This window comes from Perissodus microlepis, chromosome 1 (genome assembly GCF_051167445.1).
Source record: "Perissodus microlepis isolate ML-2025 ecotype Zambia chromosome 1, ASM5116744v1, whole genome shotgun sequence".
In the NCBI taxonomy this organism is placed as follows: Eukaryota; Metazoa; Chordata; class Actinopteri; order Cichliformes; family Cichlidae; genus Perissodus; species Perissodus microlepis.
Window position 1 is genome coordinate 18,565,615 of NC_140461.1, and position 15,959 is coordinate 18,581,573.

The 15,959-nt window shown below is 38.1% G+C and overlaps 1 protein-coding gene across 1 annotated transcript; it reads left to right on the forward strand.

Moving 5' to 3' along the window:
* aqp9b (aquaporin 9b) lies at positions 1-15,475 on the forward strand. Its single transcript, XM_084933447.1, has 6 exons — positions 1-2,302; positions 3,059-3,185; positions 6,958-7,095; positions 7,316-7,434; positions 8,579-8,796; positions 14,421-15,475. Exons 1-6 carry the CDS (start codon positions 2,201-2,203, stop codon positions 14,581-14,583), a joined length of 867 nt encoding a protein of 288 aa, XP_084789573.1. The 5' UTR covers positions 1-2,200; the 3' UTR covers positions 14,584-15,475.
* The last annotated feature ends 484 nt before the right edge of the window (positions 15,476-15,959 follow it).

Consider the following 15,959-nt stretch of genomic DNA (forward strand, 5'->3'; position numbering starts at 1 on the left):
GAATAATTGGAGAGAGCGACTCGATAAGCTGAAGTGATGGGAACACGAAACGATAACAAATGGAGGCATGACCGAAAGCCCACGATGAGCGCAAGGAGCGCAAACCCTCCTGAAGGAAGGCTGAAGGAAGGTGAGTGGGAAAGCATTTCAGAGAGAAAAAAGAGGTGAGTCTCCCCCGAAATGAACCAGCATCACTCCCAGTTGCCCCCCAAACGAATTACAGAGAGTAAATAAGCGACTAATGGATGGTGGTGAAGACCTCTGAAAGTTACGAAATATTTTATTCACAAAATCAACCAAATTTTTTATGGACTCAATTTTTTCCCATAAGTGAGATTAAAAATGTAAAAAAAAAAACAAGCGTAATAATACTGATGGAAAGACGCATTAAATCAAGAAACGAGGCTGAAGATAACCCGTTCAACCCTTTACCGAGGTTAACCTCTTATACTCGGTAGATTAAACATATTTTTTAATATTCTAATTTTTAAACTATTCTCACTTTTATTTGGTTATTTGATGGCGCACATATTTGTAAATATCTTAACTCCAACTCCCCCTGTGCACTAGTTCGTCTACTTTGCGTAAATAATTTGATTTTATGATTTAAACCGAGACAAAGCTGCTTGTTATTTAAAGGAGGTTTAATATATGTTGATTTAAGGCGGCTGCTCGAGCACCAAATAGAGAAGCCGCCTTAAATCCTATCACGTTCTGTTAAAATACACACACATCTTTTTTAAATGTAACTTCAGATCCGAAAGTCTTTCAAAAAAAATAAAACTGGTCTGTTTGGGCTTTAAAAAAATCCTCTGAACGCCCAATAGAAAAAAATCCGTTTTATAGAGTTATATTTAAATGTACTTATAAGTAAATCCCTCAGCTAGAGCTCATTAAAATAAGAATTTTTTTAGAACTGTTGCAGCTTTGAAATTGTATGGGTGTAAAGTCAAATATGTGTGCTTTTAGGTCACATTTCCCATGGAACTTAAGTATAAAATGTTATGTTATTTGAGGAGCATATTTAGTATTTTTTTCCTTTTGCATTTTTCAAATTAAAACTTTAAAGTTCTCTTCACATAAGGTCAGTTGCTTAGTACCGCCTATACATGCAGTAGAAATCTTTATTTAAGCTGCAAAATGCCGTAACTGGCTCAGACTCTTTGTGCCAAAATTCATAATTTGCGTAACTGAATATGCTACAAGTGACTTATGATAATTTCTGAAAAGTGGCCCGACATGTTTTCACTGACACTGGATGTGCTGTGGTTCGAAATCTCTAAGAGGATAGATAACTGGCCGCTGTTGTGTGTTTAATTCCGATGCTGAGCACATGGTTCAACCTATAACTTATAAAGCAAAAGAGCGCTAACACGTGAGGGGAAATCAACTGCCCTGCGATGATCACGTAACACATACAATATTTAACAAAAACAAGGGGAAAATATAAAGAAAAAATACATTTGTACCCAGCACTGAACAAAACACGCAGACCGTCAGGGCCCAAAAACGTGTGGTATAGAAACAAAGCATTGGCCTATGTGTGCATATAGCAACAAAACGTTGTTGGGAATCTCATCATGTCACTCCTTTTTCCAGAAATTCTTGCACTTACTGCATCCCTTTGTAGCGTAACTTGGGAATAACTGGCTTGCATGTTGCAACCATCGTCTGCACGCCCGTGCATCGTTGTGCTGACCTCCTCTCGCCGTGGCTAAATTACATTCTCGTGTGACTTACACCTGCAGGATCGACAGATTTCGGCCGTCGTGGTGACTTGCACAATAAATAACCCCAGCATATTTTGTGCTATAAAACTAGCCCATTACAATTTAGTAACCGTTCAGGTGGTAGGCAGGTGATGTCACATTGGCTTAGCTGTGTTAAAAAATGTGCGCTGGTGCTCTTGGTGTTGTGCACAGGAAGCATTTCATTTTTTGTTTTTACAACTTCAAGTGAGATTTGAAAATTCAGTGAAAGCAGCTGAAAAAACCCCCCTGTTGAAGTAGAAGTAGACCTCTTGTGGTCACCAAGGGAAACGGATTGAGAAAGCTTAACATCGCTGTCAGCCTGCGCGGTCCGAGCGCACCGAGTGGGAGGCGACAACCTACACCGCCAGTGTTTCACGGAGACTCCATCAGAGCTGTTAGCTGTTTGTTGTGTCACAAGGAAGACATCAAGAAGGAAGCCGCAGGGGAAAATGGAAAACGAATACAGGAGGAAGATGAAGGAGAAACTTGGCCTGAGGCGAGACATCTTTAAGGAGTTCCTGGCGGAGTTTCTGGGGATATTTTTCCTGATAGTGAGTACCTCCCTCTGCACCTGTCATCCAGCTTAAATAGACGCTTTAAAGCTGCGAGCCAGCAGCCTATGCTAATAAGGTGTCAAACTGGTCTCCAGGGACTGTAACTGCTGTCTGTCATGAGTCTATTAACAGACTATATATCTTGAAAATATCTTTGTCTTTCATGTGCTCAGCTTGATTTGCTGCTGACAGACTGTAAAAAATCACAACAAAATGTTTCTGATTTAGGGAATGTTTCTCTTCAGGCAAGCAAAGGCATCCCTCTCTACAAATTTTGAAAATTTGCAAATATGTTATTTCATCATAATTCTTATGTCACATGGGGATGGGGGGGGGGGGGGGGGGGGGGGGGGGGGGGGGGGGGGGGGGGGGGGGGGGGGGGGGGGGGTGAACATGGACTTAAATTATAACAAGAATAGGAAGTGTGTTTATTTCCCACCCTGGTGTTTTCATTCATTCAAGCAGTGGCCTGCTTTACAGTTATGTTCCTCTATCCACCTGTCCACCCCAACCTCCAAAGCCTGTGACACACCATCAACAGCTTCCTTTTTTATTTGCCTTTAAATCACCCACACCCTTTACCTAATTAAGTGGGGGACTCATTATTGTTTCCAGCTACAAATTGTACAAATTGCTGTAGATGGTGGACAAGACGGCTAGTGTTAATGGTGGGTATAATTGGACCAATTAAATTAAACACAGTGAGCCTCTCTGCCTCTGCTGTTTACGTTTCTGTTCTTGTTTGTGTTCCAGCTCTTTGGATGCGGTTCGGTGGCCCAGATGGTCCTGAGCAGAGCAGGTCTCGGTGACATATTGAGCGTCCACATTGGTTTCACTCTTGGAGTCATGATGGCCGTCTATATTGCAGGGGGAGTGTCAGGTAAAAGTTCCCCTCTTGTTAATTATGTCGCCCCTTTTTTTAAACAACTAACAATTTGAATATCAGATTGTTAGCAGATGAATCGATTGTTTTGGTCGCTCAAATGTTAAAAACAGCCAAAATACTGCGTTTAAAAGTAACAAAAGTAACAAAGGAAAGGACACATTCCCACAATACAGACACATAATTGTGTAATAACTATGTGTTTAGGGTCTACCTGCAGGCACATGATAAAAATGCTAGTTTCAATTTGTTGTCACATTGTTTTCCCTCACTAATTCAGTTGTTTTCTTATATAAATACTTATAGTTACTTAATAATTCACCCTGGAAAACAAAACTAGGCTGGTAATGAAGGTCACTCTGCTCCAGATGACTTTTCTCTGTGTTTAAATGATAACACACAGGTCTTAATGTAAAGTTGATATTTTTATGATCCTTGTGACACTAAATTACTGCCATTATTTAATTATCCTCTCCAATGGGCTACATTTCTGTTTAATAGTAGTCTGAATGGTCTAAGTCTGGAAATTTTGCACCAATGGGACTTTATCGGGTGCATTCCTTGAGGATTAAGCAGACCCTGCTCGGCTTTGCCAGCAATGACAGGGATAGAAGGGGATAGTTGTTAAATGTCATGGTGCTTCTCATAGGCTGTCTGAGCCAAAGTGAGCGTCCATTAATCAGTGATTACAGTATCCAGTGTGTCAAGGGTTGCATTGTGCAGACTCTATGAGATGTATGGACATTTCATCAGTATTTGAAGGGGAAAAAGCTTCAAGGCTGAAATAAGAGATTATATAAATGCTGTGGCATCTGAAGGCTTAGTCACCGCTGAAAAGAAAAGTTTAATGTATCTGAAGTAAGGGGAAGCGGCAAGTTCAGTGGTAACATGAGCTTACCAGCACCTTTGTTTAAAAGTGAATATTTGCTGTTTCATGAGGGTTACGTGTGCAATTCTTTGCAGGCTTCAGAGTTTGTTTTTGGCTTTGGAGAAGACAGAGTTTCATAAATAAAATTTGGGTTTTTAAAAACAAAAAACAAACAAACATAGTATAATAAGTGAATTCATTTTTAGGCATAGTCCTGGTAGATGTTTTTAATAATTCTGTTGTCTGTATAATTTAAAGAAGCACATTGGAGTGGAAAATTTTTCCAACATATCAGTGCCTTTCTTCTCTCTCATTAATACACACACTCGAACCCAAAATGGCCCACCCCCAAAAAAGCTTTTTTTAAATTATTATTATTTTTTAAGAGTCAAAGACTGAAATATCCAATTTACGCTAAATCAAGGATGCCAAACATACGGCCTGGGGGCCAGAATCGGCCCAGCAAAGACTCCAATCTGGCCCGAACCAAAGCAATTTATGGTTAAACAATCAAATGATTAAAAAGTACATGTTTTTTCACTATCTGCCATAAAAACTGATTTTTTTGTTTGCTTGGTTTTACTTTACAGTGACTTCACAGTTACAAAAGCAAACAAAACATTGAAATTTTCAGTGAATTAAAAACTTTATATTTCATAACTACAAGACAGTCTGAGTAATGAACAACCAGAAGTTTGTCTGTAATTTCACACACTCATCACATAGTTTTACTGGTCCAATCTGGCCCACTTAAGATCCCATGTATGTCGTATGTGGCCTGCGACATTAAAAGAATTTGACATCCCTGCTCTAAATATTAATGTCATGTAGGCTGCACGTCGTTAAAGGTCTTAGTATTTGGTTAACTACGCAAGCTCAGCACCCATAATGTGGTTGAATGGTCTTTTTCCTGCCTTTTCTTTACTTTTTTCCACCTATTTCCATTTACCTGCTTTCTACGGAAGAGGATTAGGGCCACTGGGAAAAATAAGTGAGGGCGTCTTTCTTTTTCTCCTTCCAGAATTCTGAAATTAAAATCAGAATTCAGATTTTTACATATTTCATATTTCTCTCTCTCTCTCTCTGTATATATATATATATATATATATATATGAAAGGCTAAAACTCCTTTAAAAAAATCCTTTTTATGATCACAAGAGGACATGGAAAGACGTAGCGGGGGCTGATAATTTTCCAGGTGCAATGTTTTCTTGCGAGTCTCACGACTCAGCAGCTATCTTTAAACACCTCCAGACACCTTTTTTGGGCACTTATTTTGTTGAGATCTCATTAAAATTAATTTCAGCGGTCACACGGGAACAAAAACTACATGTAATCAAATTTTATCAAATTTATTTATTTTTTTTAAATTTGCTGACTTTCAAATTCAGGTTTTTAAAATAATTTAGAGTTAATTTTCCCATAAATATCAACATTTAACATTACCTAGTGCAAAATGTCAGTGCGACAGATAATTACTTTTTTTTTTTTTTGCTGTTAGGGATGATTGCTGTGAGCACTGAGACTCATGGTTCAGTTTTACTTGCGCGACATGATTAATAAGAATAGTTTAAAGCTTCAGAAGAGTCGCTGAAAAACTTGAGGACAGCAAGGTTAATATATGAAGAGCTTTTGCTGCATGACTGAGCCATTCAGCCCTGGGGTCCACGGCTCAGTGGGAATCTTCTGTCCAACGACATCTCTGAAGATGATCATAGGTATTGGACTAATGAGCTTTACTGGGGCATGGGTCTCTGGAGAGGAGGGGAGTCAGGTGTGGCAAGCCTGGCTTTCTAGGCTCCCCTGGCAGGGAGGCTCCATAGGAGAAGAAAACACAATTGTTTTCACTTTGTAGTCTGAGATTTTAGATGACAGTGTACGGTAAGTGTGACACATCATGGTCACTCTAATGACCCGCAGCCTACGTGTGCCTTAAGCAGATTCAGGCAGATTATGTCAGATGCAATTCAGACAGGCAGGTCTGGCTGGTTGTCGTGGTCTGTGTTTGTGAACAGGATGGGGAGATTAACAATGGGCGCATGGCCGATACCCCCAGTGGTGTTACCACATCTAGGTCAAAGCCAAGAACCCAGAGTGTTAAATAAATGACCCCACACTGCCATCACAGCCCAATAACAATTGGCTGGAATGTGTTCAAACACGCCTCTTCAGGACAATGCAGAAGAAAAAGTATTGACTCTGAAGGCACACAAACCCGGTGCCCTTTGTTTGAAAGTATCCTGAAGATTGTTAGCAGAGGGTTTGATCACAAGCATGAAATGATCAGACAGGACGTCACTAAGTGTTTTAATCTACTGCACACTGGTTTCACCTCATCTGGTAAGACATAAGAGACTTTTAAATGCCTGGCCAAGTCCTCCTCTTTGGTCTCAGATGTTTGACATCTGATTTAGAGCTTAAGTGGTTAGTCAATTAATTTGTCAATCAACATTTGATAATTATCGTTTAAAGGGTAACTCCGTCAATTTCACAAATCTAAGTTTGTTTGCAGGTCTAGGGGAATATTTCATGATGTGGGGGAGGGGGGAAAGGCCTGATGTAGCTTAACAAGGAAGAAGACTATGGAATAAAGAAGTTAATGACATCTGTAGCCATGCTGGATCTTCTTTGATTATTTTTTTAAAAACCAGCCTTAGGGTGAGCCTAGGTGTAATATAAGAGTCTCATGCTCAATGCAAAGTATTCGGAGTGATAAACTGAGTGTTTGAGGTTATAGGGCTTTGAGAACTGTGTGGCCATCATTCATCATAGAAAACAGGTCTTAATTTTTGCCAAAGCTTTTTTTGTGTCATAAAATCATTGTTTATTACTATTGTTTCTCATCTTTGACGTGTACATGCTGCAGTGCTATATTCCTAATGCATTGTTGCATTGTTCCAGGAGCCCATGTGAACCCGGCAGTCTCTCTGGCCATGCTGATCCTGGGGAAGCTGCCTCTAAAGAAGTTCCCCATATACGTGGCAGCACAATTCCTGGGGGCTTTTGTTGGATCATGTGCTGTCTATGGATTGTATTATGGTGGGTGTAAATTTCGCCAGTACCAAAAAGCAGGATTTTTCTGAGGAAACCCGGAATAACCATCCAACAATAACAATAATCACAAACCAGATGTACATGTTAAAGAGCCGAAACAATGATGCTTCTCAGTATTATAGTTGATACTGTTTTAATGCCTGAATTCTTTTTTAAATATTAGATGAGCTTCATGGCAGTAATTTTATAAACATTTCTTTTGCAGATGCTTTGATGGACTTTACCAAAGGAGAATTTATTGTTACAGGTGAAAATGCCACAGCCACCATATTTGCAAGCTATCCTTCAAAACATCTGTCTGTCCTAAACGGGCTTGGTGATCAGGTGGGCCTTTAGACCTGTCACTTATATTTTGTAATTTAGATCTTAATGACTTTTACACTCCTTTACATATTTTTGTCAGTTGATCACAGTATATTGTGGATGTAGAAGTAGAAGTGCCCTGAGTTTGGGACTACTTGCATACACAAGTAAGAGCAGAAAGCAAATATATTTTCAAATCATGTGTGTTTATGAAACCTACCGTAATACATTGAGCTTTAGATATATAGTTGAGGTAAAAGAGCTTGGCCAGACTTACCCTTTTAGTAAAAGCATAACATTTGATAGACCTTTACAAGCTATATAAACTGCCTGATAAGCCTAAAAAGACAAAACAAAACATGTTATTGAATCAATGTGAATTATAACCTTACAAAATATTAATTTATTTTATATAAAATTAATAATCAAAAAAAGCAAAAATAAGACATTTTACTATAAGACACCAAACCTTTTTGTCCGCAAACTCCTCCTGCATGATCAGGGATACAAAGGTACATTTCAGGCTGCTGAAGGTTCTTATCTATATCAGACATGACATCATCATCACCATCATGTTGCCAAGCAACCCCAAGCAAATTATCCAGGCCTGTAACACTGTATACAAAATTTCACAGCAGTTATGTTCATTTAGTTTAAAATTTGAATACTATCATATATCATGATGCCATCATGTTGCCTGGCAACCACCTAACAATGGCATTTATGTAGTAGAGGAGAACCTCATCATTGCAGTGCGCCCAAAAAAGACATGACATGGTTAAAGATAATCTGGAGTAAAAAACAAGACCCACCAACCCTACTTATTATTTTCTAAACGAGATACAGTATGTCAGTTTGCCAACAGCACAAACACTACTGTAACATGGGTATGCAAAAGTATAATAACATTTCCAAATTAACTGACATGTTCACTGTTTTAGAGATGTTTTAACAATAAGTGTGTCATAATATGCTTATATTGTTGATAACCATGATATTTAATAAACTAACATCAAATAATCATCAAATAATATTCCTGTTATTATCTCATTATGGAATATATTTAATGTACAGTGAAGTCCTTCAAACACTGCAGCAGCTGCAGCAGCAACTATAGCAAATATGTTCAGAGTTGTGCTAACTGCCTTATTTTTTATTGTTTAAGGTAATTGCAACCGCTGCACTGGTCATATGCATCCTGGCTATCACTGACAGGAAGAATATTGGCGCTCCAAAGGGCATGGAGCCTCTGAGCATTGGCCTGATCATCGCAGGCATTGGAGTGTCCATGAGTCTGAACTGTGGCTATCCAATCAACCCGGCTCGAGACCTTGGCCCCCGTTTCTTCACAGCTTTGGCTGGATGGGGCATGGAAGTTTTCAGGTAACTTAGCTGTCTGATATTTAAACAAAAGGTGGTTGTTATCGACTGTTAAGTGCATTTTATTGAGACTTTGGGAAGAATTTCATTTATTGAGTTTCTGTTCTTATTGCACATGATGAGCAGCATTTGCACCATCTTCACTCCTGTGACAACTGAATTAATATTTCAATGAGAGCGAGGAGCAGAGGGCAATCCCATGCAGATAGATATAAAATATTCAGCGCTTTGTTACTGAAATTAAACAACTGGATGTTCCTCAGTTGAATTCCTTTTTACCTTCAGCTGGTCCTGTTTTGTGTTTTTCCACAAAAAGGTTTTAATCAGATTTGGAAGATCACAAAAAGGGTTATTTTGTCTACACATGTACACACTAGGGTGTGTACCTATCTCAGTGTGCAGTACTCAGTACCTGCTGTTATTAACACTCAACCACTGCACTATGTATATTATAATATACACTTACATATTTTTTTGTCTATTTTTTGCATAGTATTATTAGTGTTAGGTTATGCTGCATCTATTTATCTTATCTTATCTTATCTTATCTTATCTTATCTTATCTTATCTTATCTTATCTTATCTTATCTTATCTTATCTTATCTTACTGCATTAATGGCACTTTTTGGGGTATTTTAAATCACTAGTAACAGCTGCTATAAAAGATGAAAACTTACTGTCACATGTGCATTCATGTAAGTCCATCTGTCTATCGGTTTATACAGTAGTTAAAGTGGGGTTCTTTGATTAATCTCCACTAACTTAAAAATATATTTAACACCCCTTATAAAAAACAAATACATCATTTTGACCCCGATTCCCTTATGCTATCTGTGAGCCAAAGGAAATTCTGACAAGTTGTGAAATATTATTTCAAAGTTGCTACAAAAGCGTTCAATTAATCATCGCCACGAAAACGGCTAATCGTCAAACTGTTGGCTATGCTCTGGGAAGATAGCGTCATTGGCAGGATGGAAACATTTTTGAAGCTGTGACACGATTATGTTGATTTATATGTTGATTTTGGCTTTATTGACAGATCTCTCTTCGGTTTTAAGCAAGCCAAGCTAAAGCACCGTCTAACAATCCAACACCCTAATAACCCAAGCAAATCCTTCAGTAAACCTAAAAGATCTGTATATAAAATAAAGAATGAATAAAAAAAATCAAAGAGCAAAACGTTGCAAATGTAAGGAGGTTACACATCCATTCTCTAAGTAAGTTTATGGAAAAACTGAGGAATGGAGAAAATCACACATCAGCGATCTTTGTGTTTAGCACAGACAACATTTCACTTCATACTTCCCTGATTTTAAAACTAAAGTTTAGGACTGTTTGTGCCCCAGTCGCAACAAACTGGTGGATTTATCCTGAAATACCAGCAGGTGTCTCACACAGTATTTAGGCCAACCCGTTAAGTATCCTGAACTCTCAGAGCATGACAACTTTGCTCCCACTCCCTCTTACCCATGCGAGTCAGTCCTGACTCAATGAAGACTCAGTCAGGAGCTCAGGACACGTTTCTATGTGGAAGATGATATTAAACTCAGCTGTAACTGTCAGGTGCATCCCACTGGTTTCAGGCGGTGTGTTATCAGTGCAATTAGAAAAAAAGAAAAAAGTTGTGCTGTAATACTTTCTATATGTAAATGTTTGAACAAAGAATTTTTAACAACAGTGCAATGTTCTGTGAAATTTCTCTCCTCCCTCTAAGAAGTGATTTAAAGGGTCATGAAGGTTGCACACAGAGCTTCCCGCATTTGACAGGGTACACACTCATGACATAGAGACACAGAAAAACAACAGGCAATTTAGAGTTGACAGAAACCCTAACAGTTTAGAGAAACCTGCAGAATCCAGGTGTTGCGACATTTCTGTGAAATGTTTTGCTTCTTGGAACCAAAAATTATCTGGAAATTTGGAAAATTCAGACAGGGTTTTTTTGTATTTAGCAAACTTCAGACCACATAAATATGTATGTGGATTCCTAAATTAACCACCTACTAATCTTAGAAAGATCAAGAAGTACTGACCACTCTAAACCACCATCAAAATGATGTTGTGTCATCAAAGTGTACTTTTTATATTTTTCCAGTATGTTGCAAACATACGAGGGTTCAGTGTGTCTCCATGTCTCACTTTCACTTTGGACTTTGACTGGAGTGCAAACAGAACTGTCTGGCTACATGTAAATTACCTGAATGCTTTATAACAGTGAACTTTGTGTCAGCTGTCTGACCAACTATTCACAAATCTGTAATGTCTGTAGTGAAAATATTGGACAGAGACCCCAAAAGTAGTATCACTGAACAGACTATCATTTACACCGTCTTCACTTAGACTTCTGGTCCTTACAGAGTTAGAAAAAACTCCTCTGACGGCTCATCTCAGTCTCCGAGTGTTGAATCAGATTCTTATTCTTAATTTAGAAGATCTCTCCCCAGAATCTTTGTGATATTAGAAAACCACATCAGCTGTTGAACGCTGAAGTATTAGAATTTTCTAGAACTTCATTTTCAGGAGCTGATCTCATCAATTGCTGGCAAATATACAGTGTTGGGCTTTTTAACTAACTCCTGTAGGATTCAAGCTTCCAGATATTCCAGGTCATGTTTAGTTTTTCCAGTTGTTGCTTCATTCTCCCTCAGGTTTCCCTTTTATGAAGACAGTATCCTCTGGGTTTCTCTGCCCAAAGCAAATTCTTTGTACCAAATCAAAACTAAAGCTTTCGTAAAAGTACCCCTCAGAACTGATGGCAGTTTTCTGAGGCATTAGGCCTATAATCATCATTCCCATCTAATCCAGCTGGGTTTTAACTCAAAATGTTTATTTTGTGTTGGCAACATAACACAGTTTAATAGTACAGTTTGCCTGAAGACAAAGCGTTTGTGCTGTTTGTTTGTGGATTTGCCCTCAGTGTCCGATCATCATTGGCTCTGCCCTGATCCAATCTCTTTAACCCCTGGACCTGAAAGTATCTGAGCACAAACTAAGACCCAGGTGCTCTCTGAATAATATAGGGCATATAAATGCAGACTTGGATTTTTTTTTTTTTCAACAAGCCTGAGAAATATAAATGTTCTGATGTTCTCTGTTCCTGCACTACAGCTATAAATATCTCATGTGTAGCAATAATTCTATACTAATGGGTAGAAATGCACTTAAGAGGTTTGTATCACTGTGGTAAATCTGATTAAAAATGCAACAAAACAAAAGAAAAAATGGAAGTCGGGCTGAGGATTTCCTGACATTCCGTTTCTTTTCTCACTGGGTAGAAATGCACTTAAGAGATTCGTATCACTGTGGTAAATCTGATTAAAAATGCAACAAAACAAAAGAAAAAATGGAAGTCGGGCTGAGGATTTCCTGATATTCCGTTTCTTTTCTCGCTCACTATTTGCATTTGATGGTGTCAATGTGACCCACTGAGTGTCTGCCTCCCAGCCTGATCATCTTAGCCGTGGCCATAGATTAAAGTCTATAATCTGGGTGCTTCTCTCCTCAAGTCTACTTCCTGAATGTCTGTTGGACCTTGTTTACTTTCAGGCCTGGTCTTTTAATTGAAGCCCTTTCACCTATTGCTACATTAACCCCCAAGACTCTAACTCCCTCTTCTAAGTAAAAGAGTCTTTGCAAGGGGGGGCCAGAGTGAAAATGAGGACACAAGCAGCTGGTCCAGCAAACAGAGCTTCTTAGTCTTTATTGTAATCTGGGATAACTTGTCTCCGGTAGGAGGATACTAACATAAACAAAGAGACTAGTGAAGCAGTTCACAATATGTCTTTTAACCCTACTATAATTAATTAATAAAATTGGAGATCATACAAAATAAGATAATAATAATACAACATTAATTGTGCTGCATTTGTGCTATGTTTGCAGTCTTTTATTTTTTTATAGCATTTAAAACAACATCCAAGTTGCAATTTTGATTTGAAAATATAGCTAGCATATCTGCCTTTCTGAGGCATTTTGACTATAACCTTCATTCCCATCTGATCTCACATGTGTCAGCATGTGTCAGTGTGAGATGGACAAACACAAGAGACTCATCAGCCAAAGGCAAGTAATAAACACCATCTGTGTCTGAAATAAAGACAATCCTAGCAGCTAGTTATACCATAATTGCTTATATTAGCAGAGCAGTATCATCCATGAACCTACTGTGATGTGGACAGATTAATTGGCCACAATATCACCAATAAACCTGCAAATCCTTAGATCAATAAAATGGGATAAAACATGTTACCTACTGAGCATTGAAGGTGGTGGTAGGTAGGTTTAATTATCTTAGGACAGAGACGGACTCTTCAGGTTTTAGCCACAGACTGTATATAAAAGATGGACAGAGCTTCCACACCATAACTTATGATTTTGTCCCATTTTGAGCCATTTTGAGATGAGACAATGAGGGGTGTGTCTGACTTTGAAGCCATACGCTTTAGCTGCCGACTTGTTTTTGGCTCATAAGTTGTTAAGTTGCCAGCTAATGAATATTTCCTGGAGAATCCTCCTTTCTGAAACTTAAAGTTATAAAACATTACAAAATGGACTCAATGCTTTATACAGTATAACCAGAAAATACTTCCAAAGACCATAAACTCAACAGTAAAGTATTTACTGTGGTCCCAGTAGAGAGACATCTATTGGACTGTGAGTCATTCTGCAAACATAGCTTTCGCCCCCTGATGGCCATTAAAAGGACTGCAAGTTTAAGGTACTGGCTCCTGTTTTCAGACCCAGAAGCTACATCTAAGTTATCAGATAATGCTAGCTAGTTGCATTTCACAGAATGAGATATCTGCTAGTTAGTGCTAAGTAACATTAATTTGAAAAATAAAAACCACTAGAATTTAACTCAAAACTGGCACTCAGGTTTCTTGGGCAGTCTACAGGTATAATTAACAATAATGTTAGTCATATTGTTTGTCCAACACACTCTACAAACATAGCCATGAAGTAACTCATACTCTACTGGCACCAACCTTTCAAACTCAAAGTGAAGTCAGAGTTGTAAAAAACACAAGGTCATAACTGTGTTTATTCCTGATGTGACGATGGCTATGTCGAGCATTAGAAGAATGATTTTAACTCACTTTTGGAGCTGGCCTCAAGTGGCCACTGGAGGAACTACAGTTTTTGTTACATTTTTCAGCACTGGAGGTTCCTGCTCAGTTCTAGCAAATCAACATAAAACTACTCTTTGAAACCAAAACATAAAGGTAATATTTTCATATTGTTTGTAGTGTTTTTTAAAATCCTAACAAGACATTTCCGTCAGCTGTCTGTCTTAATGATTATCCCGTTTATTAGAGTATAAATAAAAATATTAGAATTTCACTCTTGTTAGTGATTCCTCGGCATGAATCTAACATCAGCCTCTCTCTGCATGGTAAACTTTTTACTTCATGATCCTAGTTTGTTTGTTTTTTAGGACTGCGCAATAAGCAAACAAGTCACTAGTTTTTGTTTACTTGTCAAAGCACCTTCAGAGCCACTGAGAAACACTTTCCATGGTTAAATTGACGCAAAGATGAATTATTTTTAAATCCTTAATAAGACCAGATACTTGTTTGGGGCTGTGTTTTTGTGACATCATAATCTCTGCGTATGTCTCCTGTCTGCAGAGCTGGAGGCTGCTGGTGGTGGATTCCTGTGGTAGGGCCCATGGTGGGTGGCGCAGTGGGAGCAGGTGTTTACCTTATCTTCATTGAGCTGCACCACCCTGAACCTGAAAAACAAGAGGAGAACAATGTCCAGGACAAATATGAGATCGTAACTATGACTTAATACTAAAAAAAAACAGGTGTTAGCATGAAAACTGAAATCTATTTCTACTATAAAAAATATCTGAGTATATTTACAGTGAATAGTTGCATGAAGCATGTACGTGAATGGAAAATTTTATAGTCATTTATTTATATACACATGAATATTTTATGAAGCCTTTAAAGTCTCTTTTTTTAAAAAGTCTATACGACTTCAGGTATCAGGGTTTATCTTCCAGGGGCTCTTTTATATATCAAATTTGACTAAAATAATATATCAACTATACAAAAAATATATTCTCTTTAGTATCATAATAATATAACCTTATATAAAGTGTTTTTTTCTGCATTAATCAGTAGCTATGCAGTATTTTTAATCTCCTATTTCCTAACTGGGACCATCTTCTCCTGTTAGAAATATTTGCCAAGTTTCTGAACAATATTGTTTTTTTATGTGCTTCTGTCAAACAAGTGGGCATTAAATATACAGCATGTATTTGAAAACTGTTGAAAGGTAGCAATTTATGATATGTTTAGGTAGTGGCATTAATTGGTATCGTGGAGTGTCTTCTCTCTGTGTCACACCATCCTTTGCGCGCATGTAAAAGTGTACGATTGCTGCATCTTGCTGTTGTCGTTTTGTTTTTTTAACGTGTATATGTAGAAAGTCGAGCCTTAAAATGACGATACTGGTATAAGTTTATATTTTCATTTATGTATGCTCGCATAAACTTTTCTTCTCTGCAAAGAATGTAGCACATGTCACTGAATTCCTTCATGTTCTTTGTAGTGGTAGTGTCACTGTATCACAGGCAGTATGCAAACACTGACTGTAACTGTTTACATTAAAACCTTCTCGCAGCTAATGTGGGAAATGTGTAATAAAGGCTGAAAATTCCCTCCAAAGCACACAATCATTGAGCCTCTTGATTCAGATTAGTTTGTGATATTTTGAGATTATCTTATCTGCACTATTTACTCTTGATATGTATTTGTTTAAGACATGATTTGAAATGTCCAATTTTGCCCGATCTTGCAGCCTTGAAGAATCTAATTTACATCTTCATATACTCTAAAACAGGGGTGTCAAACATAAGGCCCGGGGGCCAGAATCAGCCCAGCAAGCAAAGAAAGGAGACAGGTTTCATTTTCACTACATAAGATCAACGTGTGGCCCACCATGTATAATGAGTTTGACATGCCTCATCTATATGTGAATCACTGCTTAGATGGGCTGAGCCATATGTGCAGTAAAGAAAAAAGCCAGACAAACAAACAAATAAATTAAACCAATCACATCACCTGTTTGGTCTTCATAAGGCTGTTTTTCAGCATAACATGACGTTAAACACAGCCTTGAAGATTGGATCACTCAGAGTAGGCACTGCTGTCAGAAAA